A 27,866-nucleotide genomic window follows, 5' to 3' on the forward strand; every position below is an offset into this window, starting at 1 on the left:
GTTCATTTTGATATTTTGATTTGATAAATAAATCTCTAAATTTTTAGAGATTTAATTAATCTATATTTGAGTCCATATTTTTACAGTTTATTCAATATTGAGTATTATCATATGACCAAAATTATATATTTCTCAAATAAAGATATCATGCTTAAAAATAAATAAAATTAATTCCAAATTCCACTTTTCCATCTTAATAAAAATCTCGCAAACTGAATATTGTAGTAAAAATTCTCAAATTCATTTACCATTTTATATAATTGATTTGTAAGTCATTGACCGAACTAAAACAAAATAATTATTCTTTCCAGGTGTGATTAATTGAAATAGATCCAATTTTGGTTTCCTCGATAGTTTTGTTTTCCTGTAATAATAATATTACTATTATATATTTTTAAATAATATTTCCAATTATCTCCATTTGGTTACATAATAAATTAGTATATAATTTAATATGATAACAACGTTATTCTACAAATCGCATATGCTTGATGCGATTTTAGTTAAAATGGAAACGACGACATCCGCTATTACGATTTTATCTAAACCAATCCGCCCCTCTCCGCAAAGAACAGTAGGACGCAATGAACAGCCTCACGGCTAGCCTCCCACCTCGATTTTGTTACTCCGCCGCGAAGTTCCCCGTGAGATGTCGTTCGCTTTTCATTCAGTCTCCGCTGCGCCACCGGAATCACAGAAGATTTGTCTGCATGGCGGTTCGTACTGATTATTGAGTATTTTACTCGGTGTTTGATTAAGTGGTAGTTAAGGGGAAACAGAAACAGATTTGGCGACGAAGGATGCTGTTTTATTAGATTTTTCTTTGTTTATAGTTTCGCACCTGAGATTGTTTATGATGTAAACTGCAGGAACCGTATTTAATTACGAAACTGGAGTCAGCTGAGAAAACGTGGAAAGATTTATCGGTATGCTAGATATCGTGCTATAGTACATCGTTTGAATTTTTCCTGTCGTGTTGGGATGCTAGGAAATTTCGGTGCAGCCGATGTATGAATAGTTTCTGAATATTATCATCTTGGAGACTTGATTGAATTCTTTATGAAGAATAGTTCGATCGAATAATTTTGCAATGGATGGTTAACATTGATCGGAAATTTTTATGTTTTAGCATAAACCCTTTGTTGTGATGATTATGTCTCCCTCACTGGTCTTAAAATGTGCTTTTCCCTACTAGTGACTTTGAGAATATTACTGAATTCATTTATATTCTCACTTATCGATTGTAGGTTAAACTGGCTGATCCAGATGTAACTTCAAATCCAAGTGAATATAAGAAGTTAGCTCAGTCTTTGGCAGAGCTTGACGAGGTACTAATCATTCAAAGTTATTTTCTTTTTAAAAAAAAAACTGTTCATTCAAAGTTAAATGAGCTATTTTGTGAGAGAACTTTGTCCCGCACCCTTGTATGTTATAATTTTTTGTTAACACCTTGTGAATTGTGATGAACTCTTTGAGCTTCTAGGTCGTGTCAACATTTAGGAGATTCAAGGACTGTGAGAAGCAATTAGAAGAAACCAAAGGTCATTTTTCTTGTGTCTTATTTCAAGTAATGCATGCGATAAATCAGAAAGTGCTCTATTTTCTCCCATGTGTGGCTATATATGTATTCAGTGTCTTTTTCTTTCAGCTTTGGCAAAAGAAATGGCGAGTGATGAAGATATGGTCGAAATGATTTCTTCTGAAATTGGGACATTGAATAAACAGATTATGGATCTTGAGGAAAGGCTAAAGGTTTGTGAATTTCATTGAAAACTAGTTAAAAATTTGTGAATCTTTTCTTGTGCAATTCGATGGGCATCCATTTTTAATCTCCCCTCCTCTAAAGTTCTTCTCTTTTATTATATGAAAATAGGTCTTGCTCCTTCCAACGGATCCTCTTGATGCAAGAAATATAATGCTTGAAGGTTTGTTTTGATAACAATGTATTGAGATCTAGATTTACAAGTGGATATTAGGGGAGCATCATGATATCATATCAATTGATGATTAATGCCGTCACCTCACGTCTTTATTTTCTCACCTTGTTGATCCAGTGGAAAAGATGAAGTTGAAGTTTGAAGTGGCGAACAAAAACCTGTTGGGGTGACTGATTTAATTTTTAATTGATATGATAAAGACTTGGGGAGGGAAAACCTGTAGTGCTTATAGAAACATAGAAAAGTGCTATGTTACCCTGTGTTAAGGTTTAATCGAGAGAAGTTTGTTGTGAGTCTTGCGACGCTGGAACATCTTTACTGCTATTACTTACGTGCTTAAAATATTTAATTTGCAGTGAGGGCTGGTACTGGTGGGGATGAAGCTGGACTTTGGGCTGGTGATCTTGTAGGTAGATGTTTTTTGTCCTGTCCTTTGAGATAGATGTATTTTTTTCACCGGAACAGACTTCAATTTTGTTTTCTTGTATAGTCCTATGAATAACGTGTTATATATATTTTACAAAATAAAATGAATCCTTTGTCAATATGTAAAAATTAAATATAATTTTCTATTCAACATCTTATAGGTACGAATGTTTCAGAGGTATTGTGAACGTAGTTCGTGGAAGTCGGCCCTTGTCTCAACCTCAGAGGTAAGAAGAATATTACCACTATGCTTAAGATTTAAGACATGCATGCATGCAGATGCTCTATCACATACAGCTTATTGTTCTTCTCTCTCAAGGCTGAAAAAGGAGGATTTAAGACATGTGTAATGGAGATAAAAGGAACACGTGTTTATAGCAAACTAAAATACGAATCTGGTGTACATCGAGTTCAGCGTGTTCCCCGAACAGAAGCCCAAGGTCGTGTTCACACATCTACTGCAACTGTTGCTATCATGCCAGAGGTAACTCCTTTCCTAATGTGGTTTGTCCATTCTTTTTTTCTAATGTGGTTAGCCCATTTTGTTTTTCTACGTTCTTGCATTGCATGGTACCCATTTCCTCAAATATTAGGGTTCTAATGTTTCTGCAATTACCGAGTATAGTTCCTTGATGTGCTATCTGATGTAATGCTGTATACCCTTGTGCATAGAACGTTGACTGACTTGTTATGGGTAGATATCTTCCTACGCCTAATTCTCTTTCATATTTATTTACTTCAACTTGGATCAGTGAATTTATTCCACATTGATTTAATTTTCATCCTACATCTGGTTTTAGGCTGATGAAGTGGATGTGGAAATCGATCCAAAGGATATTGAGCTTACAACGGCGAGGTCTGGTGGCGCTGGAGGTATAGTACACTCGATATGTGCTTGTTTGGATTTAATCTTTGTGTATAAACTTTTTAGTAATAATAATAGTTGTGTATGCTCTACAACTTACCCCGCCTTCACCTTTAAAACAAAATTGTACCTTTTCCTCTTATTTTTCTCATTTATGAGTTCCTAATGCAGGGCAAAATGTCAACAAGGTGGAAACAGCTGTTGACCTATTCCACAAACCAACAGGCATAAGAATATTTTGCACAGAAGAAAGAACTCAGCTAAAGAACAAGAATCGTGCTCTCCAGTTGTTGCGAGCCAAATTGTGAGGAATATTGTGCACTGTCATCCATAATTGATGACGTTGATGTTTCTAGATGAACAATTAAGATATCATTTAACATCAGTGCTGTCATTTGATGGATTCGGGGATTACTCTCTATTATTGTCATCATATGTGTACCGCGTGCCAGATAGATTGTCTGTTTCAGGAGCAGTTGACACTGACTTTAGCTGGTAATATGTTCTCAGGTATGAGATCAAAGTAAGAGAACAACAAGAGATGCTACGGGACCAGCGAAAATCGCAGGTCGATTGTGTTCTCTCTCATAATCTGCTCCATGCAGTTTGTCTTGTAATTGGCCAGTTGCTTAAAAAAGTAGCGTGCATTGCTAACTTAACCAAACCATACCAGATTCCCCACGCACATTCTTGTAGTTGATGCAAGCGTTTCTCAAATTATGTCAGTGCAATAACTTGTGTCGAGTTTCATCTACAAACCTAAACTGCGCTCAAAATATTTACACTATGACAGGTGGGTACTGGTGCTCGTTCAGAAAAGATCAGAACCTACAACTACAAGGTACTTGTAGTGTTTGATATCTTGAGGTTAATTGATTCTAAACTTATAAAAAACAGGAATGATTGTCCTGAATCTGGTTTTTGAGTATAGTTATGGGTATGCCTTGATATCACCATACTCTCACCAAAAGGCTTTACACCTCAATTGATTCTGATAATTCTATAGCTGGTTTTCTTTTTAGCAAAATTAAGATAAATAATCGAAAGACCCTTTTGTAAATTGGAGTCGACCGGCAGGTCTAGGAGAAATCTGATAGTGTAACTCGACCTCTAAATTTGCAAAGTTTTGTCTCCAGAAGTTTATTATTCATGTAACTTCTGTGCCCTGCAGGACAATCGAGTGACAGATCACCGGCTAAAAATGAATTTCGAGCTTACATCCTTTCTTGATGGAGACATTGAGACAGCCATTCAGGTATATGCTTTTTTTCCTTTTAAATTGGGTGTACATCATCTTCTCTTCTCGTTTATGCAATCTTACTTCTTGTTCCCCCAGTCTTGTATGACTATGGAACAGAAAGACTTGCTCGAAGAGCTTGCGGAGTCTGTGGGTGCAGTGGCTGGTTAATTCCTTACTTGCAACTCATCGAGGTACTTATTGAATGGGGTCGGGTTGTTGCACGCTCACGTTCTCGCATCATTCGACTCAACACGACCCAGAAGCCCCCTTGGTCTACACAATGCATACCCAAGAATCGGATTTTCGGCAAGAACTTTCCATTCTTTGTGCAAGTACTAAAAACATATTCGACCACGGTGTGACTCTAACCGAAAAATGTAATTCTGAATTTGGCCTTAATATCCCCAGAAACTGTTTGTACTCAATGATTCCTCTACCTCTACGATGAGATTAGTTGCTGTTCAATATCAGTCTATCTATGCAGGAATCTCGGAATATGAAAGTGTGCAAAAGCTTCTCATAATACACATGTAAAAAAGAAATGTTGATATTCCATCTGAATAATATCTACCATATTGATACAAATAATACGAATACGAGCATTGCTATTTTATTATCTTAATCCCCGTATTTTTTATTTGAGTATGTCTTTTGTGAAACGGTCTCACGAATTTTTATATGTGAAACGAGTCAATTTTCCGATATTCATAATAAAAATTAATAATCTTAGTACAAAAAATAATACTTTTTCATGGATGACTAAAATAAAGATCCGTCTCATAAAATATGACTCGTGAGACCGTCTCACACAAGTTTTAACTTTTTATTTATCTTATTTTATATCTTCATTATATTAAATTGATATAATTTATTTAATATAATTAAAATTATAATAGCTAATTTAATTTGTGGTAAAATGATTATTTTTCTGTTTAAATTTTGAATTTTAATCATTTAATTTTTCAAAAGTTTTCATATCACCTTCATAACCATCACTCCCCCTCCATCACCACCGAAAATCAGACCTCTTTTCAGTGTAAAATACGTGAGGCATAGCTAGAAATAATAGAGAGAAAAATCGAGAGCTTAGGAAGGAAGAAAAGCAAGCAACTCCGTCTCCTCCGCGCCGTCTCGTCTCTTCTTTTCGTTTTCATTTCAAACGATAACCAGGCATGTCTAGATTCTTTCAAAACCTCAATCAAGTCATATTATCATTTATTTTTCAGTATATGATCAAGATTTATCATTTCAAAAACCGAAATTTTCAGTAGACAAGAAACGAAAATTCTGCACAGATTTTTTTTATCGACTTCCATGCTTCACGATTGGTATGTTTTGTTTCGATTTCAGGGATGGATCGTTCCAGGGGCTCGAGGCTGCATATGGACATGTACTAGGACATGTTAGGGCCATGTTAGAACGCCCTATCAAGGGCCCATGTATTCTCTTATAAATACCAGGTTTGAGCGTATGATATTGGATTCACTATATTGTTTTCAGCAGCACCCTTAGCTGCTCCCCCTATATATCCTCAGTCACTGACTTGAGCGTCGGAGGGGCTACGCCAGGACACCCTCCTGGCCCCCTTTAACGGTCTTTTTCGTGATTTCAGGCTCAGAACAATTTCAAAACCCTGCGTCTGCACTAGTGACACTTGCTGGGAGCGGACCCTAAATTTCTCGTGAGTATCACTTGGCACCGTCTGTGGGAAAACTTGAGTTGAGACGTAGAGATGGTAGGCAGGAAAGGAAGTAGAAGAGCTACCTCAGCATCATCGCGTCCCCAAGGGGGACCCGAACAGTCTCATGTCGAGACAAGACAGGAACAACCGCGTCTCGAGACGAGACAGGAACAACCTCGTCTAGAGACAAGAACCGAGCAGCCCCTTCAGGATACAAGGGTCGAGCAAACCCATCCCAATGAGAATGTTGGGAACTTGACTTTGGAACAGTTGGGCCAATTTATCACCCGGACAGTGGATGAGGCAATGAAGAGGAATAAAGAGTCTATGTTTGTAGAAGAGCAAGCCGCTCGCCAGGAGCAAGAGGAGAATGTGGAGGGCAGTCAGAGTAGGGGGGAGAGACGCGACCCCTCCGAAGTGAGGAGAATCCGGAGATAGAGGAGATGTGGAAAGAAATACAGATGTTGAGGCAGCAGTTGGGGAGCAGAGCGCCGACACCCAAGAGAGGAAGTCCTTTTTCACTAACCATTTTAGAAGAAGGGCTTCCTCCAAATTTTCGACAGTCGAATGTGGGAGAGTACGATGGACATACTGACCCCGAGGAACACTTGGGGAGGTTTGAGAATGCGTCTCTGTTGCACCTATATTCGGATGGAGTCAGGTGCAGGGTGTTTCTGGGCACGTTGGTGAGGTCAGCCCAGCAGTGGTTTAACACTTTGCAGCCCAGCTCTATACGTTCTTTTCAGGACTTCTCAGTTGCCTTCTTGCACCGATTTGCTAGCAGCAAGAGGCACAGAAAAATTATTTGAGCCTGTTCGTGATGAAACAGCAAGAGAATGAAACTTTGCGAGAATTTGTCCAGCGTTTCAACAGTGCAGCGCTGGAAATACCAGCGGCTATCCCTGACATCATGATAAGTGCCTTCACACAAGGACTGAGGGGAGGGGAGTTTTTCAAGTCGCTGGTCAAGAAGCCTCCGTTGAGCTATGATGATCTGTTGGCTCGAGCTGAGAAATATGTAAACTTGGAAGATGCCCAACGGTACAGAAGGATGGAGAAATGGCCCGGAGGAAGTAGAGTTGAGGGAGCGGAGAAAGGAGGAAGGAAGAGGGGTGCGGGGAAAAGAGAGGAAGACAGAACTAGTAGTAGAAGACAATTCTCATCCCATGTTTCCCTGGATAGGAGTCGGGACGAGGTGATGGAGGTGAGGGAGCCCGCGGGGAGGTGGGAGAAGTCGCGAAGGGTTGGGTGCAGTGCTAGATTGCCTTCACGGGATAGACGAGAAGGATCCTCATTCAGGAGTCGACAAAGGTCTCGCTCGCCCCCTAGGCGTGGTCAAGGCCCTCCATGGATAAATCAGAGGATCGGGGAGCAGAGAGGGGAAGGTCGATGTCAAGATGTCTCTCAGGAGCTCGTCGAACCGAGGAGGGGAATGAATGAGGATAACCACCCTGCGAGAGGAATGATTCATATGATCTCAGGGGGTGCTACTGATGGAGACTCTGGGCGAGCTCGGAAGGCACATGGGAGAAGGTTGGAGAACTTTGAGATATTTAGGGGTGCAGACTTACCACAAGACCCCGTCATCAGCTTTGGGCTGGAAGACCTCCGAGGCGTTGTGACTCCACATAACGATGCCTTGGTGGTAACGACCACCATTGCCAATTATGATGTGGCGAGAATATTTATTGATAATGGAAGCTCTGTGAACGTCATGTTCAAGAGCACGTTGGATCGAATGAAGATGGGAGGATTTGAGTTTGAGCCGATATCCACCCCGCTATATGGGTTTGCAGAACACGTCATCTTGCCTTTGGGTCAGATTGTTCTTCCCCTATCCTTGGGGACTGATTCTCGGCGGGTAACAAAGATGATAGCCTTCACTGTAGTAGATACCCCGTCAGCGTATAATGGAATTCTAGGACGACCAGCCCTGAAGGATTTTAGAGCAGTAGCTTCCAGTTATCATCAAAAGCTTAAGTTTCCTGTGGGAAAAGGAGTTGGAGTCCTGTGCGGGGACCAAAAAGTCGCACGTCGTTGTTATGAAAGAATCGTGAAGGAAGAAGAAAAGAGAGGTCACGAGCATTCGCATGGAAGCTTGAGCTCAGTCTTGCAGTTGTAGAGTCATTCGAAGAAGCTTCTAAGTGGGTAACTTTGTCCTGTGAAGGTATAGGAGGAGCATAAAAGTTGGAGAAAGCGCAGGGCAAGACTTCAAAGAGAGCCTGAAGTGCTTACCACCTCAGAAAATATTACTCTTGAATTTATTGTTGATGTATTTCATCTTTGCATTTTCCCATGTAATCAGTTGAAATTCAATAAAACCAAGTTCTTATATTAAGTTCATGGATGTTGTTGTATTGTGAGGATGAAATAAATTTTATTTTCCTGCTAAGGCATCGCCTAGCAAAGGAGCAGAGTTGGGGTGGAAGAAAGATTTTATTTTCCTGCTAAGGCATCGCCTAGCAGAGGAGCAGAGTTGGGGTGGAAGAAAGATTTTATTTTCCTGCTAAGACATCGCCTAGCAGAGGAGCAGAGTTGGGGTGGAAGAGAGATTTTATTTTCCTGCTAAGTCATCGCCTAGCAGAGGAGCAGAGTTGGGGTGGAAGAGAACTTTTATTTTCCTACTAAGGCATCGTCTAGTAGAGGAGCAGCGTGTAGAAGAAAAATTTTATTTTGCATCGCCTAGTAGAGGAGCAGCGTGTAGAAGAAAAATTTTATTTTCCTACTAAGGCATCGCCTAGTAGAGGAGCAGCGTGTAGAAGAAAATTTTTATTTTTCTGCTAAGATATCATCTAGCAGAGGAGTTAGAGGGTGGGGGCGTTGAATTTTCATTCTCCTGCTAAGGTATCACCTAGCAGAGGAGTTAGAGGGTGGAGGAGTTAGAGGGTGGAGACGTTGAATCTTTATTTTCCTGCTAAGGCTCGGCTTAGCAGAGGAGTTAGAGGATGAAGGTGTTGAATTTTTATTTTCCTGCTAAGGCCCGGTTTAGCAGAGGAGTTAGAATGTGGAGGTGTTGAATTTTTATTTTTCTGCTAAGGCCCGGCTTAGCAGAGGAGTTAGAGGATGAAGGTGGTGAATTTTTATTTTCCTTCTAAGGCATTGCCTAGTAGAGGAGTTAGAGGGCGGGGGTGGTGAATTTTTATTTTCCTTCTAAGGCCCGGCTTATCAGAGGAGTTAGAGTGTGGAGGTGTTGAATTTTTATTTTCCTGCTAAGGCCCAGCTTAGCAGAGGAGTTAGAGGATGAAGGTGGTGAATTTTTATTTTCCTGCTAAGGCATTGCCTAGTAGAGGAGTTAGAGGGCGGTGGTGGTGAATTTTTATTTTCCTGCTAAGGCCCGGCTTAGCAGAGGAGTTAGAGTGTGGTGGTGGTGAATTTTTATTTTCCTGCTAAGGCCCGGCTTAGCAGAGGAGTTAGAGTGTGGAGGTGTTGAATTTTTATTTTCCTGCTAAGGCCCGGCTTAGCAGAGGAGTTAGAGTGTGGATGTGTTGAATTTTTATTTTCCTGCTAAGGCCTGGCTTAGCAGAGGAGTTAGAGGGTGGAGGTGTTGATTTTATTTTCCTGCTAAGGCCCGGCTTAGCAGAGGAGTTATGAGATGATGAGGTAAGAGTTTGATTTTTCCTGCTAAGGCCCGGCTTAGTAGAGGAGTTAGAGGGTGGATGTGTTGATTTTATTTTTCTGCTGAGGCATCACCTAGCAGAGGAGTTAGAGGGTGGGTGCGTTGAATTTTATTTTCCTGCTAAGGCATCGCCTAGCAGAGGAGTTAGAGGGTGGAGGTGTTGAATTTTATTTTCATGCTATGGCGTCACCTAGCAGAGGAGTTAGAGGGTGGAGGTGTTGAATTTTATTTTCCTGCTATGAACTATGTTAGCAGAGGAGTCAAGGGCACGGGGAAGTGGAAACTATTTCCCTTCAAAAGCTTAGTAGAGGACCTTGAAGATAGGGGCGACGAGGGCATACTGTGTTAGAAAAATTTATTTCGTTTTTCGTTAACGAACAATGTTTGCCGCTGCGAAAATTACGTGGTTCGACCTGCCCGGTCAGGTCGTGGGGGTGTGGGGGCAACGCCCCCATAAAAATTTTTCAGAAATCACACAACCATTCGCAAGGCAATATATCAAAATTCTCAACGTACTGGACGAGTGCTCGGGCGAGCGTGCGTTCGGCAGGTCGACTTGACAAGGGGATGGGGCGAGCAGGTGAAGGGAGCGGGGCGAGCACGCAGCAGGTGTGATGGGCGAGCGTGCGCTGGTTGGGCGAGCGTGCGAGAGCGAAGAAGGTGCTTGGGCGTGAATGCGGCGTGATGGCAGACGAGCGTCGAGAGGGCGAGGGTGAAGCGCGGCAGGCGATGGCGAGAGCAGAAGGCGGGCGAGCGTGGCGCTTGGGCGAGCAGGAGGTGCACCGGGCGAGCTGGGGTGAAGCTCGGGCGAGCAGGATGCGCGGCGCGGGGCGAGCTTGGGCGAGCATGGCGCCGGGCGAGCGTCTGCGCGCGGTGCTGGGCGACCGCTGCGCCGAGAGCGGGCGAGCTGGGGTGAAGCTTGGGCGAGCGTGGCGCTTGGGCGAGCAGGAGGTGCGCCGGGCGAGCTGGGGTGAAGCTTGGGCGAGCGTGGCGCTTGGACGAGCATGAGGTGCGCCGGGCGAGCTGGGGTGAAGCTTGGACGAGCGTGGCGCTTGGGCATGCATGAGGTGCGCCGGGCGAGCTGGGGTGAAGCTTGGGCGAGCGTGGCGCTTGGGCGAGCAGGAGGTGCGCCGGGGGAGCGGGGGTGAAGCTTTGGGCGAGCGTGGCGCTTGGGCGAGCAGGAGGTGCGCCGGGCGAGCGGGGGTGAAGCTTTGGGCGAGCAGGAGGTGCGCCGGGTGAGGCGATGGTGGAGCAGTAGCTTGGGCGAGGCAGGGCCGGCGCGCGGGGTGAAGCGGTAGGCTCGGGTGATGGCGAGGTGATGATGAAGCGGTGCTAGGATTACGATTTGATTTGTTTCCAAATTTTTGGGGACTGACGAAAGACTGGAAGATAATGCACAACTCGCACCCGGTAACCCGAGGACAGCACGACTAATCGAACTTCGAACCTGCGATTCATTTCGACTCAGGAGGGGGAGACTGGTGATATCCCATGGATGAGCCCATTATCCCTGGCCCATCCCTAGCCCAAATGGAAGACAGGCCCATCAAGGGCCCATGTATTCTCTTATAAATACCAGGTTTGAGCGTATGATATTGGATTCACTATATTGTTTTCAGCAGCACCCTTAGCTGCTCCCCCTATATATCCTCAGTCACTGACTTGAGAGTCGGAGTGGCTACGCCAGGACACCCTCCTGGCCCCCTTTAACGGTCTTTTTCGTGATTTCAGGCTCAGGACAATTTCAAAACCCTGCGTCTGCACTAGTGACACTTGCTGGGAGCGGACCCTAAATTTCCCGTGAGTATCACAAGCCTTGGCCAATTTCTGCAGTCTTGAAAATGGTATACGATCACTCGCGAACTGGGGAGCTGGAACTTCTCCGTGCAATAGTGAACAGGTTTCCTCCAAGAAAGTAGCGCCTGAAAAAGAGTATGTAATCTCGTACTTGATGAACTCATGCGGCCTGTCTAGGGAGAAGGCTGTTTCTGCTTCGGGTAAGGTGCATTTTGATAGCCAAGACAGAGCAAATAATGTATTGGGTATTCTTGAAAATCATGGATTTGGCAAAACTCAAATCGCTGAGCTGGTTTCTAGGCGACCCCTTATTCTGCTATCCAATCCTGAAAAGTCCTTTTTGCCAAAGATTGAGTTTTTCTTACATTCTACCGGGATTTCCGAAGCCGATTTGGTGGAAGCCATTGTAAAGCACCCTAGGTACTTGACAAGAAGTGTGGAGAAGCAGTTGGTTCCCGTTTTTGAATACCTCAAGGATGTAGTTGGATCTAGAAAAGTTGGTATTCTTTTTAGGCGGGGGTCTTGGATTTTCGATCATGGTCTTGATAAAAAAATCATTCAGAATTTTGCTTTATTGAGGGAACTCGGAGTGCCCCAACGCTGTATCGAGTTTGTTCTGTTTCATTATCCTCATGTTTTCACCCAGAAGCATGAATCATTCAAGAAAATTGTTTCTGAGGTTATTGAAATGGGTATTAATCCATTGAAAACAGCTTTTGTTCTGGCGATACATTGCCGAGCATGGAAGGGTGGTAAAGATGTCTGGGAGAGATGCTACAAGACTTATACTAATTGGGGTTGGTCCAAGGATGACATATATATGGCATTTAGGAAACAACCTCAATGTATGGTCTTATCCGAGGAGAAAATCTCTAGATTCTTGGATTTTGTTGTTAACAAAATGGGGCGTGACTCCAGATCGATTGCTCAAACGCCTTATCTTATATTTTACAGTATGGAGAAGAGAATAATTCCGAGGTACTCTGTTCTCCATCACTTGTTCTTGAATGGTTTTGTCAAGGATGGTTGGAGCTTGGCTAGTGCAATGTGCCCTGCCGAGAAGCAATTCCTGGAAAAATACGTGAATCGATACTTAATCGAGCTGCCTCGACTACTCGATATTTATGAAGGGAAGGGAAGTGGTGAATTATGACGCAAAAATTTGTGATTGTTCTGTAACTTGTATCTATTTCTTTTCCATGTCAGGTGCCATTGAGATATTTATGACAATACCTGAAAATAATTCTTGAAACATTGTTTCTTGAGTAGTTGAAGTTTACTAGTGTGGTAAAAACTGAGTGTTTGAAGATCAAGTCTACTAGTATAAATGAATTTAAAATTTGCAGCATGTGATTCTAGCTGGTTCTTTGAAATAAGATGGTACAGACTCTGTACCGTAGAGTGAGTATTTGGCTTCGATACTGTCATGGGGATCGACTCTGATACCTTTGTCATGATCTCGAATCTCGAACACGTGAAGAACCCACCACAAACTCTATCTCCCCCGGGATGTTATTTTCTTATCTTTCATGTCCTTGATTTTGTACAATCGCTTGAAGCCTATAGAGAACAAGGAAATTGATGGTGCCTAATTCAAGACCATAGGAAATGGAGTAAAAGTGAGGTTGATAGTCTCCTACTTAAGGTATAATGTAATTTTATTTGCCAAAGAGCTATACTTAGCGGCTCAAAATTCAAGCTTTAAAGTTACCCAAACTTATATTTGTCTTGGTATTCTCAATATGTTGTGTATTAATCTATGAAATTTATTTTATGGATAATGTAAATTTACTACCAAATATAATTTACGACCCTGACACAAGTTTGAAACCTTGGATACATATTTGGTTAGTTTGAAGCTATAGCGTGGTATTACCTCCATTGTAGATCCAATGGCTCTCGGAGAGCCAAATATTCTTTTCATGTTCTCATATAAAGAAATATTCTTTGGATAGAGGGATTTGGGATCAGTGTTACTACACTTACAGTAGCTGGGGATGGTCAAGAGATGATATCTACTTGGCCTTGAGGAGGCATCCTAATTGCATGATCATGTCTCAAAATAAGATCTCTAGAACTATGGATTTTCTTGTTAACAAGATGGGGTGGGAGTCCCGGAATGCTTGTAAGTTGCCCAGCAATTCTGCTTTATAATTTGGAAAACAGGGTAATTCCCAGATGTACTGTCATTAGGGTTTTGTCATCCTGGGATTTGATTGCCGAAGAAAGCTAAAACGGGTACCTTTTTGCAACCTTTGGAGACTCATTCTTGGAGAAATTTATGCCTAAACTCTATGATGTTAATGTATGGCATATGCTCTTTCCCTCGATCAACCTCAAATGTTTATATTAAACTTTATCACTTCCGTAGATGCGCCGATGACCAATAAATAATACATCTGATATCAATATCTCAGATTTTGGACGATATCTCGAATATGAGATACAGTTGTTAAAAATTCCTCTCTCAACTCAAAAAATAAATAAATAATAATTTATCACGTTATAACTCATGGATGACTTAAAATAAAATTTAAAACAGATTGAAAGATTTTATTTCGCGGAGATTTTTGAACGTTTGGAAAATTATTTCATTGATTACTCAAAAAACAATAATAATATTAATAATAATTTGATAGCTTACCCATGGTTATTAAAGTTAGAAACAAATGAATAATTTAAGAAAACTCGTGGATTCACAGGTGTGCAACCAAACGCTTTTAAAAAGCGCATTCAGTAAATTAAGAGGAAATGGTTTCGGTCCTCTAGGGTGGCAATGAGCAAATTGGTGTGAAATTTAGGCTGCAAGCCTGCAAGTGTGTTGCTATGGCTCCATCTGTACCATCGCTGGGACGATCTTTACCATTCTCGAGATTCTTCAGGTTCTATAATTTGCATGTGTTGATTTGTGCAAGTGATTGAAATTTCTGCTATTCTTCTTCCATGAATCCGGTTCAATTTTCTTGGATTACGTATTCGAAGGTTAAATATTGATATTTGTTTATTATCTGGCATTTTTTATTCGATTTGCGATCATGGTAGTTGATTGATGCGTATGTAGTAGCTCAATGGTACTTTTGAGATCTTGTAACCAATTTTATAGTCACTGAAAGGACGATGCTCGCGTAGGTTCAGGTTAGTACAAGATGGTTTTTACTTGGAATTCTTGGATGGAACTGTAATTGCATTGAAAGAGTTCTACATTCATAGTGTAGTTTTAAAAAAGTTGAATTTGGAATTTTACGTGCACGAGTGTTACTGGTTCTTTTGAGTAGAAATCTTCACTGAGAAGCTCAGGAAAACAGAATTGTGAGATCGGCCAGTCAAATGCCTGAAAATGCTACCTCGCCAGCTAATTTCTTTGATTCTAAGCTCTAACTGTTATCATGGCTGTGAATTGCTTGAAGGGGGAACTTTTCCTGCATCTCCATGTATATTTCATATTTGCTAGTGTTTGATGTTCAAAAAAGATTGCCCTATATGTAGTTCTACTCCATGTGTCCGGGAAGGTGCTACGATTTTCCAAAACTATACTTAACCGGACATTCTTTGTGGTTTATTGCCATGATGTTGAGATACATGGGGCTTGAGTAAATTTCAGTAATAGAAGGAATAAAAACTCCTTAATATTTTAAATGTTGCTGCATGGTTTCCTATATGGCATAAAGATCAAACGTGGTGTTTGAGTTGCATTACATGTTAAAAGATTTGAGATGCACCCATAACTATCAGTTATAATAATTTTTAGTTTAAGGACAGACGTTAGGTTCTTTAATTAATATCAAAGCCGAGATTAGGTATTTAATTTCTACAAATTGCAAGTTGAAACTATTGTTGGCACAACGATCGAAGTATAACGCATGAATTGTTGATTTTCATATGGTTAAAAATATTTGAATAGTTGAATGATATCATTACCACAAGTTATAACCTATGTTGTATGGTACATCAACAAGATTTCAGTCCTCATGTTGGGACAAGTAACACATTCTTCGTTTCTTCTTTATGCAGGCAGTTGGAGCAGGAAATGGAAACTGTTGTTAATGTGCTGCAACCTGGACCATTGGGAATTATAGAACACAAGTTTACTGCTGAGGAGATTAACAAAGCCAAATCAACTGTGAACCAAGCGGTGGAAAACTGGCGAAGAAATGCTTATGTTGAGCGAAACAGCCCTTTCTTGAGAGACTTCACAAGCCATGACAAAATGTAATTTCCCCAGAAAATTGTTTTATCCTTTGTGAAATGGTGCAACTTGTAAGTACCTCCCAATTTTGTATGCACGATTCTGCTTAAGTTGAATGACATTTGATTCCTTAGAAATACAGAACAAATGCATGGTAAGTTTTCTTGATTTAGAATGAATATTTAAGTACGTGATTTACGATTTATTAAGCATAATTGATAAAAAAATTATAAAAAATAGTAGAAATTAAAAGTGAAAAAAAAATCTCTAAAATCAAGTACTCGAGCCTGAGAAAATTAGTGCTCAAGTTGAGCTCTGCTTGCAAGCAACTCAGATCGATTATAGCCACGGTTCTAGGAGCCTAAGTGTTTGATTGTTGAAAGAAATATGGTAACATATGAACATAATAGAGATAAGGACCAAGAATGGCAATGTTATGTCTCTAAGATCCAAAAAGTACCACAAAGGTTGGCATCTGTCTGTCTCGTGTTGTTCTGTTTCGGACACGCTTGATTGGCGTGGATGGACACGGGAATCCTGAGAAGATAAATGAACCAAATTGTGATGCTAGAGATGACATATAATATGCTCATTTTATTGGAATTTTTGGGGGTACATTTAATTTTTTTACAAAAATTACTCGTGTTTTTTTGTTGATAAGACAGGCCTTGCATGCCCCATCGAGTCCGCTCCAGCGCCCCTGACACGATAGATATATTTAGCTGAGTCAATTTATATTCTATTACATTGTCATCCTTACAAAAGCTTGTGGTACAGTTATTATCACTTTATCAGCTAATTTCTTTCTGCTTTGCTGCATGACTAAATACTAATATACGAAGCATTCTCTTGAAAATGTTTTTTTTAGCTCAGATTTCTTGTTTCTTTTTTACTGGGATATAATGAAAAGGTATGATCCATGAGTCAGATTCTAAAGTTGCATTGAATTGGATAAGTTCTTATCATAATAATTTTTACACATCAGCCAAGAATCCATCCAACGACAGAAACCAGAAGAAGAATAAAGTATCAAACACTCAAATAGTCAAATTGTAATTACATCTCTTTGTGTGAAATCCGAATTTATATACAGTACTGAATATTCGATTTTCGTTAAAAAAAATTGAATTTTGAGTAAACTTTAGTGAATCTATGGTAACTGGTTGGTGCTACACTAGGTACGTTGGCATGATAGCATTGGTTTACAAAAGATAGAATTTCTCCCACACCACCAAGGGATATATATCCCAAACTTTCTGCCTCTTCCACACATTCAAAACTATTATCATCTTTTTTAATAAAAAAAATCTAGGTGTGATAATGATTCGAATGTACAGAAACTAATGTCGAACCAGCATAAATCGTCGCTGCCTAGGTTGTACGAGTAGCATGCGAGCAAGACTTAATACTATCTGTTTGTATATATGTTTTACACAAAATCAATGTGAAAGTCTATATTTATCTTCATTAGATATTTGATGCCCAGCTTCACAAGCCGAAAAGCAAAACATGTTCATCAAAAATCTTTAGAAACTTTCCCATAAATCGACATGTTGAGTTTGCTATAATCTCAAATTACTTTCGTCAGAAATTATGGATTGGTTCATGTGCTAGGAAGGTTTTTCCAGGCTGATACTTTGGTATTTGGCTATCCTTTGGGGGTCATTGCATGATATTGATGCTTTCGTTGAGATTCGACACAGGAAAAGGCATTTTTCCTTTGGGATAGATTGTCATAAACATCGGTTTTTCAAAATATTGCTAATAAGAATTGTCTTTTAGGTGTGGGTCTTCATATTTCTTTTGGAATAATTATGTGAAATGAGACCATACAGTCGGCTGTGGGGGTATTATACTCGTTGTTATCATTTGTCCAAATATCTAGGGTCCATGTTTGACTTTCAAAAAAAAAAAAAAAAAAAACTCGATAATAATAAATTGAGTTGTATGACTTTGATGTTATATCCCTTTATTTATCTTTATCCGAAACAAGTATCTTGAAAAGGAATTTTATACTCCCCATTTTCAATGAAGATGCACAAACATAATCCAATAACTGTCAACTGTCCTCTATAAATAAGGACTCAAACACACAGACATACACACCCTCAAAATTCAAACCAACTCTTTGTTTCCTAACATTGGCCACCAAAGTTTGGCAAAAGTCCTGGAAACCTATGGAGAGAATCAGAGATTTGGCTTCCCAGAAAGCTGTGGTCATCTTCACAAAGAGCTCGTGTTGCATGTGTCACAGTATCAAAGCTTTGTTCTACGACTTAGGCGCGAGCCCTGCAATACACGAGCTCGATCAGGATGAAAACGGGAGGGAGATGGAGTTGGCCTTGAGAGGACTAGGCTGCAACCCAACTGTCCCTTCTGTATTTATTGGTGGACAATTTGTTGGTACAACCAAAGCTGTCATCACCCTTCATGTTGATGGAACTTTAAAGCAAATGCTGATTAATGCTAAGGCCATCTGGTTTTAGCCTTTAGGCCAAAGATTCATAACTCGAACTCGGGACCTATAGTCTTGGGAGTTTAGGCGCTGATTGACCACTCGGTTAATTCTTAATTGTGATTAAAAAAAATGACTTTTGTTTAATTGTTGGAATGTTTTCTTGGCTTGAGTCTATTTTCAGACACTTTTGCTATAAAGATTGTGACTTTGTGAAAATGATGTGCCGAATGTTTTACATTTGCTTTTTGTTCGAAATTTGTTAGAATTATCTAAAATGACAATATCCAACTTTTTGTGCAATTCTTCAACTTTGTTTGGGTTTTTAGATGCACGATTGCAACTATTTAATTTGTATCATACGTTGTGATGTGTGAATGAATACGCCAAATCAACTCTTTTCGAATAAACAAAATCTTGGAAATCGATGCATAAGTTTTTAAGGTTGAATTTTTCTACTGACACACACACACACACACATAATTATTCAATTTCTTTGATCAATTCAAGTCAATTAACTCTATCAAAATGGGATGGCCCAATTCATTACTTGGCACACAATTTAGTTGTGGGCGGCGGCAACCCAAGATTCACCATGCACCGAAAGCCTTGTCGGTCGGAATCTTTTTTCGGGAAGAATATTAAATATCGACGGGAGAAGGTAAGACCCAACAACTGGAAGAATATGCCTTGTAGGTGTCTGTAGAATATGATACCTTAATGCGACAGGATTACGAGTTTTGACATTCGGTAAAATACGACCATCTTGTCTTGCTCGGAAGTTGCATGATTTTTTGGAATTTAAGAGAAAATATTTTATTGTTGGGAAATGCATGGAAATTGATTACATGACATTTCACAAAGATAAAGACATTTTCCATTTTCACTCATTATGAGTTGAAATCTATTCCATCCCCTCCAATGAATTCATAGTTCCACCCCAAACCGAACTTGTTCAAAATTAGTGCCCGACAAGATAAGATAATTGCCTGATTCACAAACTTAGTTCAGTACATAAATAAAAACCAGCTATATATAAAGAAATAAACAAACTAACAAAACCAAGAAAAAGCATAATTTTCTTCATATTTGCCATTGAGGTGATCACTGATCAGAGCTCCCAACTCGATGGGTATAATATATAACGAGACAGAGACTTCTTTTCAGGTCTATGGTACTAACTGAGGGATTAAGCCAATGTAGCCCGGCGAACTCGAGTGCAGGTTCTTTGCATCTTAACTCAACCCGAGGGCCGATGCCTAGCTAGAGTGCATTCTAGACTTAAATAACTGTGACTTTTAAAAGTAAAGACAGTGAATCCAAATCGATGCAACAATCGTTTTTAAGACATACAATAAGCCTTCTACTTCACCTTTATTCTTAGGTCTTCAGGAGCTAATTGGAAAAACCATACATCAACTTTACTCGTTATTTTACTTCATTTGTTGTTTGTTTTTATTATATTTCTTGTGGAATTCAATCCTTCTAGGTTTCCTTTTCTTTTTCTTGGGTTTCATTTGAATATATATATATATATACTTCACAAAAACTTGTGTGAGACGGTCTCACGGATCGTATTTTTTGAGACAGATCTATTATTCAGGTCATCCATGAAAAAGTATTACTTTTTATGCTAAGAATATTACTTTTTATTGTGAATATCGTTATGGTTGACACGTCTCATAGATAAAAATTCGTGAGATCGTCTCACAAGAGACCTACCCTTACTTCAAATAGAGGTCACATTCCTTCACTAATGAGATTGATTCGTTTACCTTTTTTTGCTTTGCATCCTTGCACTTTCTAGTTAGTTGGTTCAAAGTGTATTTAAACTATTAAGAATTTTAAATAAATATCTAACTTTTCTTTCGATGTTATCAAATTTAAGTCAAGATCTAACAATGTTTTTGTAAAAAATCAAATATTTTAAATCGTATACAATAGTTCAAATCTCACGCTCGTTTTGTGTTTAGTTCACAAATTTATTATCTAAAAATGCTTGAATTTTAGAATAATGAGGTGAGGTACCTTAAAAGATATATAATATAAAAATAATATAAAAAAATATAGATAATATAATTATTTTTCAATCGTAAACTCAACTGAAGGGACCAACGAGTATAAGTCGCATTCAATAGTCTGGCTTAAACGTTTTTGCGCTGAAGTCGCTATTCATTTATCATCATTATTACTTCAAAACGTTCTTGGACGTATGAAAGGGACTGATTAGCTAACACAATCAAATCCTCCAAATCCCCTCCCCTTCTCTCTCTGCATCGAATCGGCGATTGTTAGCGGCGACGCCTTTATCTCCGGCTGTGTTGTACTCTTAATGTTCTTTGACCTTATCCTGGAATGGGTTCTAGATTGGGTAAATAGTTTGATGTTTCGTTCTTTTGTGCTGTGTATGTGTCTGTGTGTTTGTTTGTGGTTTTGGCGTTTGATTTTTTTATATATATTTCCAATTGTTAGGTTCAATTGAGAAAGAAAATAATCGAAATCAAGTGCTGGTTTAAGTGGAAAGTTATTCAATTGATGTGATTGATATTAAGGTTGCAAGCTTCGGTTACATGGGATTTTTTATTTTGTTTTAGATGTGGAATTTTAAGACAATTTACGTTTTTTCAGATATTATTAGGTGAATTTGAAGGGTTTTTTTTAGTAGTTTGGAGCTGTATCTGCATTTTTTTGGTCTATCTATTTTGTGATCGGAAAATTTTACAGTATTTATCTTTTGGATGTGTGGTACAGGTACTTTAAAATTTTATGTGATAAGAGAAGCTTTTGGGATCTTATGAAGTGGTTCCTTGGTCCCCTGGTTGATGATTCAGATGTACGGTTGCTGTTGCAATTTCTTGATGGTTTTTTTGGATTGAAGGAGGTGCGCAAAACCTTGACTGTACTTGGTTTTTGTAATTGGGATTGGGAATCTTTTATCATGTTTGAATGTTTAAATTTCATTTTATTGATATATGAATAGTGAAATTGGTTACCATAGGTCTGAAATTCTTGTTGAGCAGGTGAATTTCAGTGAATCGGATTCTCTTACCCGAAGACTTGAGATTGGTGTTGATTTGGTATTTGGAAAATATTCAAAAGAAGGGTTGCTATGGCTGAAGGAGAACAGCTTGAACTTAAGTTCAGAATTTTCGATGGGACAGATATAGGTCATAGAACCTACTCAGCGTCCACAAATATTGCAACTCTCAAGCAAAGGATTCTATCTGAGTGGCCTCAAGGTTGTGGTTATGCTATGACTTTTTAAGGAAAAAAATTTGTGGTATTTACCTTTTTCTCCTTGTTTCTACTGTTGTAAGTTGCATTGAGATTTAATTGTGATGAAACCTGAAAGAAATTAGTAGTCAAATAATGCTTCATGGACATGTTATGCTTCAATGGCTTATTCCTTGTTGTATTGAATTTTCAGTTGAAAATACTTGTGGATATTATTTTGGTCTTGCAGAATCAAAATAGGCAAATTCACGGTCCCTTGTATTGACTAACATGTCCAAAACATGTATGATATGATGCGTATATCTGATATCATTGACAAAGTTCTTTGGACCATTTAGGAACTGCTTCTATTGAATGTATCTTTGATTGGTTTTCAACCTTTTGTCCTCTTTTATTTTTACTAAACCCCTACTATTATTCAGATAAATCAGTGGCACCAAAGTCTGTGAACGATATGAAACTAATACATGCGGGAAAAGTTTTGGACGATGGAGAGACACTTGCTGAGTCAAGAGTACATGTTGGTGACCTTCCTGGTGGAGTTATTACAATGCACGTGGTTGTACAGCCTCCTGTTGCTAAACGAAAAACAGGTGTGTTTATGTTTTTCTACACATTAATCTCGGCATAAAATTTTGGCATTATACATCATATCCATGTGATATCATTCAGATCCTGTTGAATTTTTATTGGCATGGTTGTGGGATATATTCCAAGCTACTGACCTGCAAATTGTTTATTTTCACTGAAACTAGAAAGGTAAATACCCTCATAGGATCAAAATATCGATCCACTTCACGTGATATTATCTGTGGACATATTGTTCTTTGGATGCAAATATAATTTAGTCTACAAAATGGTCTAACTCAGATTCGTCATGGGTGCAATGCAGATAAAAACAGTGCTGCTGATAAACAAAATCAGATGTTATGCTCGTGCACCATCCTTTAGACCACAGAATCTTGAACCATATGTCTCAGTGATCAGGCCAAACTGCATAGAGCATTTCCCTTTTTTTAACAGTTCTCTGCAAAAAGAATATGAAGGTTTGTTTTTGTGTTTTTTTTTAAAAGAACGATTCATCTGATTGGCATCTAGGATTTGGAAGGTTGCATTTTTTAGTTGTGATCTAAATTTGTTCGAGTTGGTGATTATTGTAATATTTGCTTTTGAACAGGATATGGATTTCTTGCCCCTTAGTTTCTGCGCCCAGCATTAGCAATTAATAAAACTGCATCCAAATTCATTGTACGAAACTGCTTAATTTCTCTCTCGTGAGGTGAAGATTTTCTCGAGTTTTAGTTTATATATATATATATATATAAACGGAGATGAATGATAAATATGTATGTATGGTAAATAAGTTTAAGAATCATTTTAGAAACATACCATATATTATTCTTCTTCCACCGTTGAAAATGGAAAACACGGACCATTTCTTATAACATCCCTAACAATACATTATTGAAATACATAAATCATTCAATAATGTATTTCTTGAATTTTTGTCCATGTCGAGCGATTCCAGCCTCTAATTTTTCACTTGTATCTCGATTCAATAAACCTACCTTACTCGATGAGTCGATTCTAGTGCAGATTGCATAGTATGTGTGAGGTATTAGCCACCCATCCGCTTCTCAATCGAATGAGTATTTAAATTTTATCTAACATCTTTTTATTAAAAAATTCGTTATCACAAGATATACTAATTGGAGAAGGTAAGGTGAGTTAGGAGTTTTTCATATATCAATTTCAGATTTTGAGTAATCTGAACATGCCTGACTAAATACAACGGAGCCTCATTGCTATGGTTTACAATATAACCTCGAGCTATTTAACATTTTCTTCCTCTTCTTTCAGTTGATTATGAAAGAAAAATCGATCATGTTTTCATATGATGTTTGAACAATCTGAGAATTCTCCAAAATACTTAAACCAGGTGACCGTTACATAGACAACAAATCCACAAATTAAACCAAGTAAAAAACGTTATTCAAAGCCTAAAATCATTTGTAAGTTGTCACACAGTGTAACACGTGACTCCAAATGTTAGATCAGAATCACGAGAGCTGATATTTATGTACACTAAATAGGAAAAAAAGACAAACCAGAGAAGGTTTAAGCAAGCAGCAGTAACAAATATATTCAAATTCTTTAATGACTTCTTTTGGGAAGACAACCGTGGCGACATCCCAGCATTCTCCAATTGCACCTGCCAAGTTTAACCGAATGAGTGATAATCTTAACAGCTAGTTCCCTTGATGTAAACTTAAACAAACGGATAGTGAAGTTGAACTATTGACGTGATAATGGCAAGCCGAGGTATTACCATTCTTAACCTATCCATTCAGCTATGTATTGTGTTTAGTTATTCGCCGATTGTTCAGTGTGTTTCCCCCCCTCAAGCAAAAAGAATTAGAAAATTTATATTGATTTTTCTAAAAAACTATTCCATCCCCAAGCCTTATGTCGCCCTCATTAATCAGGTTTCCCAGTTTCGCCCCTTGTTCATTTGGGATAGGATTTGGATCAATACTTCTCAGAATGATGATGAGAAGAAAAACCCATCTCATCTTCCCCACATATTTTGATGATTCATGAAGGGGGAGGAAAAGTTAAAAAAAATTGCTGAACTGAGGCGACCTTAGAACCTGATGTTATTCACAAGCAATCTTGGTGTCAAAGCTGCTGAGACAAATGGCAAATGCCTGGAAAGCAGAGATTGGATACTGGTAGTCCATGGTGAAGACATCCTTTCCCACTTTCCCAAACTGGAGAATGACGTTCTCCTGCTCTTGTACACCAGTTCCAGTCTCAACCGATGCAACCAGTTGAAAGTTCTTCACCGAGGCCACGGTTACGCGCCCATTGAAGTTGAGACACCAGCACTGGAGTTGGTCATGCCATCTGGGAGTCTTGTTTTTCAAAACAAGTTTTTCATTTTTCTGTGTCGACAATTGTCCAGACCCAGATCGAAAACTATCCACTCGAGATGATTTTGATCTAAAAAATGGAAGGGAAGGAAAGGAATCCAGGTTTCCTGGCAAGAATTCAGTTGGTGTGGGAGCTACACCTTCTGGATCGGTTGCAGAAGCAGGTATAGCATCCATGACACACTGCATTCGTCTTGGACCCCTGCACTAGTGGTGTTTATTAACATTAGCAAGTGAACAGCGTCATAACTTATCAACGGTCATCTTCGATACAAAGCAATATATACTTGGAAAAGTAGATCGTTCTTCAGAAAATGTTAAACAATAAAGTGGTTCTCTTTTGTCAGTTCACTTAGTGAATCAATCCCAGACACTTCAGCTTAAATTTCTAAAGTTTGTACTTAAAAAAGAAATTTCATACACATGGACAAATTTCTGACCTCGATCCCAAGACATTTAACTCATATGAAACATGAGCCACAGTATAGTTTCCTGCAGGGACTCTTGGAGATACTTGTCTCATTCCAACTAACCTAGAGGAATGAGATTTAGTCACTTTCGCTTCGGCGTTTGGTGGCTGGGCATCATAGATCATAAACTTGGTCCCAAAAAAATTAGATCTGCCACCACCAAATAAGAGTGACTCCAGTCTGTAAGCTTTAAAAGCCGAAGTTGCATTTAAAATAAGGTTTACCTCAACTTTCCAATATAGTTGGTGCTGCCTTTAAATATATCATCAGCATTGAGAGATATTATGTAGTCAGTGTATGTTGGCCGTCTGAATCTTCGAGCAGCAAGGAGGAATTTCCCGTCATCATTTGAAGCTGTCAAAAGATTAACAGGTGAACACTGGAACAATAAATACAGTAAGCTTTTGAAGCAAGAACCCATCCGCCATCTTGGGTACATTAATTATAATAAGATAAAATGGTTTGTGGAAACATATTCATGACTTAAAATATGAAAGCAAACAAAGATAAATAATGTTAAGACTTCAAATACGAAAATCACTCTTTAAAACATATGGCAACTTACCTTACTCAAATTGAGGTAAAGGTGATATGTATGAGTTCCGCGGTTCCGCTTTATGAAACAATTAATTAAGGTATTTCTTGGACCAGGCTGCAGAGAACAAGCAAAAACTTTCTCAGCTAGTGCTAGAGAGGGAAGAGAATATCAAGAATACATGCTGATGCAAATACGCCCAACAGCTGAGTAATTAATTGTCTGCATTACATTACTTTCTTAAATCTAACTGTAAAGGTGGAGGACACTAAAGAGTGATGAAAAAATACTTGTTTCAGGGAAATGGGGAATGTCACACTGCCAGAGACTTCTAGGTTTCTGACAATTTCTTTCATTACTTCCCTCCAGCTCCTACAAACACCTGCACAAGCAATCACATTCTTTCTCGAGGGCCATGCACACTCCGACTTCTCCATCCTTATCAGCACATCCCTCAAGAGTTCTGGTGGCATATTGGCCCAACAGCTCTGCTTCAAAGCATCCAAAACAGCCACTGAAGAATCCTCGGTTACTCGATGAGACCTTGACCTCAACCCATGACTGAACCTCCCATCGAAACCCTTCCTAGATATGCTCCCAAACTCACCTCTCATGTCTTGAATTATACTCTTAAATGACATGATTAACCAATTAACTGATTAAGTATATACTAAACCAACTATTTCTCTTTCAATCACGGGCAATTGCAACTAATCACATATCCAGAGAGACAAATCTTTAAATTTTCAATCATCAAAATCATAATGCCCGGTAAACTCCAGTAAACATATATCCTTTAACATCAAGAAATGAAGCTGCGGGAAAACATGCTTCACCTAATTCTGTTTCAACACCAATAAATACAGCTAGCTTTATGCTACCCTCCAAATTATACAAAGAAACCATCGGCTGACAAGAAACATTTACACAAAATTCCAAAGATAAAATCCAACGATTACCCCAAAAATTAAAGACACTAAAATCAAATATACACACGAATAAATCTAGCGATCACAAAAACCCCAGATCACATAATATTGACAAATCCACCACGAACCAGCATAACTGATCCTTCCAACAGAAACAATTTCACATAGTTAACCAACCAAAAACACCGACGCTCGTACAAAATAAAAAAAGAGAGGACCCAGAACGAAAAATAGACCGATTATGGAGTTAACGTGTAAAACCCATGTTCAGACTCATCAGAACTCTTCAATTAACAAATCGGGGATTGTGTGGCGAAGAGGAAAAAAAGGGGATGATTAGGGTTTGGCGAATTTCGTCATATCAATTTTGCAGTTTATACAATCACGTTTTTTCCGCGACAGGGAATAACACTGAAAGCGTCTCTTTCGGTTCTCGAATCCTCCTCGGGTCGGTATATATTAATCGGGTCAAATTTAGTTTTAGTCAAACTTTCTATCTAGGGTAGGTCTCTTGCGAGACGATTTTACATATCTTTATCTGTGAGACATGTCAATCTTACCGATATTCACAATAAAAGTAATACTTTTAGCATAAAAAGTAATATTTTTTCATTGATTATCCAAATAAGAGATCCAGCTCACAAAATAAGACTCATGAGACGGTCTCAATCAACTTTCTGCCTTTCATTTATTAAAAATAGAAATTTTGTTTGGTTGCTTCAATTATATTATATATTTTTTATTTTGATAATAAAGTCGGTAAGTTTTAAGAAATACAAGATAGTTTTAGTCAAACTTTTCATTTGTTAGAAGATCTATTTTACATGGAAAATGTGAGATTTATCATAGTGAAATAAATAATAAATTGATAATAAATATTCAAAATTAAATTAAAATTATGCAGATTTACCACACTTATTCAAAAAATTTAAAAAGGGACGTTCGTTTCACCTTCTTCTCTAATAACCGCTACAGAATAGACTTGGATACCTGCAAGTTTGACTGCTTACAATCTTCTTATCCACGATGAGAGAATGCATACCCCTTTTTATGTATTATGTGAATGAGGAGCAATAATTTTTTTGAATTTTACGGGGAGACAAAGAATGATACAAGAATTTCTGATTTTTTATAGAAAAAAAGTTGAATGTGTGACTGTAAAAATGAGCTAGGTTCGTCGGGTCAGTCCGTCACGTCATATGAAATAGACGGGCTGAATTGATGAAATATCAATTCATTTGTAGACGAGCTCAACGGGTTGAGATGGGCTAACCATTATGATCAGGGTTTTATTTGTTTAGTTGATTTATTAATTTATGTCTGAATATACGTTTTCATACCGCCCAAAGTAAGAGACACACATAAAGTAAAACATTTCTCTTTACCCACGAAGGATCAAATGTTTTTAGAATAATTGATGAAGCTGGAGAGGGAATAGGTTGAACAAAAGATGATAGAGTTTAAGGATCGATGAATATTGAATTTATTTATTATTTTCGAATTGTGCTTTATGCAATTTTAATTTCTTATCTTAATGTTATTAAGTATTATTTTGAACTATT

General features: G+C 38.7%; 6 protein-coding genes across 8 annotated transcripts; 5 read left to right on the plus strand and 1 right to left on the minus strand.

The window, feature by feature from the left end:
• The first annotated feature begins 528 nt into the window (after positions 1–528).
• On the plus strand, positions 529–4,893 carry LOC142543688 (peptide chain release factor APG3, chloroplastic). The gene is made up of 15 exons (XM_075651090.1): positions 529–716; positions 870–926; positions 1,248–1,328; positions 1,484–1,541; positions 1,649–1,752; positions 1,874–1,925; positions 2,294–2,343; positions 2,525–2,590; positions 2,683–2,847; positions 3,164–3,236; positions 3,400–3,532; positions 3,739–3,796; positions 4,022–4,069; positions 4,400–4,483; positions 4,565–4,893. Exons 1-15 carry the CDS (start codon positions 585–587, stop codon positions 4,634–4,636), a joined length of 1,233 nt encoding a protein of 410 aa, XP_075507205.1. The 5' UTR covers positions 529–584; the 3' UTR covers positions 4,637–4,893.
• A 301-nt stretch (positions 4,894–5,194) lies between these two features.
• Positions 5,195–15,782, plus strand: LOC142543686 (uncharacterized). 2 transcript variants are annotated; one of them, XM_075651088.1, is made up of 4 exons: positions 5,195–13,207; positions 14,265–14,544; positions 14,627–14,697; positions 15,574–15,707. In XM_075651088.1, exon 1 carries the CDS (start codon positions 6,970–6,972, stop codon positions 8,269–8,271), a length of 1,302 nt encoding a protein of 433 aa, XP_075507203.1. In that variant the 5' UTR covers positions 5,195–6,969; the 3' UTR covers positions 8,272–13,207; positions 14,265–14,544; positions 14,627–14,697; positions 15,574–15,707. The 2 variants fall into 2 exon arrangements, with proteins under 2 accessions (XP_075507203.1, XP_075507202.1); XM_075651087.1 differs by lacking the exon at positions 14,627–14,697 and having other exon boundaries at positions 14,265–14,444; positions 15,574–15,782.
• Positions 14,232–15,775, plus strand: LOC142542091 (uncharacterized). The gene is made up of 3 exons (XM_075648531.1): positions 14,232–14,264; positions 14,332–14,444; positions 15,574–15,775. Exons 1-3 carry the CDS (start codon positions 14,232–14,234, stop codon positions 15,773–15,775), a joined length of 348 nt encoding a protein of 115 aa, XP_075504646.1.
• Positions 15,783–17,838: 2,056 nt separating the features above from the next.
• LOC142541749 (glutaredoxin-C11-like) lies at positions 17,839–18,322 on the plus strand. Its single transcript, XM_075648217.1, has one exon. It carries the CDS (start codon positions 17,926–17,928, stop codon positions 18,232–18,234), a length of 309 nt encoding a protein of 102 aa, XP_075504332.1. The 5' UTR covers positions 17,839–17,925; the 3' UTR covers positions 18,235–18,322.
• Positions 18,323–20,355: 2,033 nt separating this feature from the next.
• Positions 20,356–22,580, plus strand: LOC142543689 (membrane-anchored ubiquitin-fold protein 3-like). Of its 2 annotated transcripts, none has more exons than XM_075651092.1 (5): positions 20,356–20,574; positions 20,955–21,084; positions 21,202–21,442; positions 21,860–22,030; positions 22,330–22,580. In XM_075651092.1, exons 3-5 carry the CDS (start codon positions 21,313–21,315, stop codon positions 22,386–22,388), a joined length of 360 nt encoding a protein of 119 aa, XP_075507207.1. In that variant the 5' UTR covers positions 20,356–20,574; positions 20,955–21,084; positions 21,202–21,312; the 3' UTR covers positions 22,389–22,580. The 2 variants fall into 2 exon arrangements, with proteins under 2 accessions (XP_075507207.1, XP_075507206.1); XM_075651091.1 differs by having other exon boundaries at positions 21,224–21,442.
• A 774-nt stretch (positions 22,581–23,354) lies between these two features.
• On the minus strand, positions 23,355–26,713 carry LOC142543691 (tubby-like F-box protein 3). Its single transcript, XM_075651093.1, has 6 exons — positions 25,666–26,713; positions 25,399–25,492; positions 25,065–25,194; positions 24,811–24,990; positions 24,089–24,572; positions 23,355–23,649 (listed from the first exon to the last, which is right to left on the minus strand). Exons 1-5 carry the CDS (start codon positions 26,014–26,016, stop codon positions 24,095–24,097), a joined length of 1,233 nt encoding a protein of 410 aa, XP_075507208.1. The 5' UTR covers positions 26,017–26,713; the 3' UTR covers positions 23,355–23,649; positions 24,089–24,094.
• Between the last annotated feature and the right edge of the window lie 1,153 nt (positions 26,714–27,866).

The sequence above is a fragment of the Primulina tabacum genome, chromosome 4 (genome assembly GCF_025594145.1).
Source record: "Primulina tabacum isolate GXHZ01 chromosome 4, ASM2559414v2, whole genome shotgun sequence".
Classification (NCBI taxonomy): Eukaryota; Viridiplantae; Streptophyta; class Magnoliopsida; order Lamiales; family Gesneriaceae; genus Primulina; species Primulina tabacum.

Bases quoted from the DNA above. Each gene is read 5' to 3' on its own strand.
- LOC142543688 (XM_075651090.1), top strand. From the start codon at position 585: ATGAACAGCCTCACGGCTAGCCTCCCACCTCGATTTTGTTACTCCGCC. The intron at 1,329-1,483 runs GTACTAATCATT...TTGAGCTTCTAG, and splicing joins CTTTGGCAGAGCTTGACGAG to GTCGTGTCAACATTTAGGAG. The intron at 1,542-1,648 runs GTCATTTTTCTT...TTTTTCTTTCAG, and splicing joins GCAATTAGAAGAAACCAAAG to CTTTGGCAAAAGAAATGGCG.
- LOC142543686 (XM_075651087.1), top strand. From the start codon at position 6,970: ATGAAACAGCAAGAGAATGAAACTTTGCGAGAATTTGTCCAGCGTTTC.
- LOC142542091 (XM_075648531.1), top strand. From the start codon at position 14,232: ATGAATAATTTAAGAAAACTCGTGGATTCACAG. The intron at 14,265-14,331 runs GTGTGCAACCAA...TCGGTCCTCTAG, and splicing joins GAAAACTCGTGGATTCACAG to GGTGGCAATGAGCAAATTGG. The intron at 14,445-15,573 runs GTTCTATAATTT...TTCTTTATGCAG, and splicing joins CCATTCTCGAGATTCTTCAG to GCAGTTGGAGCAGGAAATGG.
- LOC142541749 (XM_075648217.1), top strand. From the start codon at position 17,926: ATGGAGAGAATCAGAGATTTGGCTTCCCAGAAAGCTGTGGTCATCTTC.
- LOC142543689 (XM_075651092.1), top strand. From the start codon at position 21,313: ATGGCTGAAGGAGAACAGCTTGAACTTAAGTTCAGAATTTTCGATGGG. The intron at 21,443-21,859 runs GTTGTGGTTATG...ACTATTATTCAG, and splicing joins TCTATCTGAGTGGCCTCAAG to ATAAATCAGTGGCACCAAAG. The intron at 22,031-22,329 runs GTGTGTTTATGT...GGTGCAATGCAG, and splicing joins TGTTGCTAAACGAAAAACAG to ATAAAAACAGTGCTGCTGAT.
- LOC142543691 (XM_075651093.1), bottom strand. From the start codon at position 26,016: ATGTCATTTAAGAGTATAATTCAAGACATGAGAGGTGAGTTTGGGAGC. The intron at 24,991-25,064 runs GTAAACCTTATT...TGGTGGTGGCAG, and splicing joins AACTATATTGGAAAGTTGAG to ATCTAATTTTTTTGGGACCA. The intron at 24,573-24,810 runs GTCAGAAATTTG...CCACTAGTGCAG, and splicing joins TTAAATGTCTTGGGATCGAG to GGGTCCAAGACGAATGCAGT.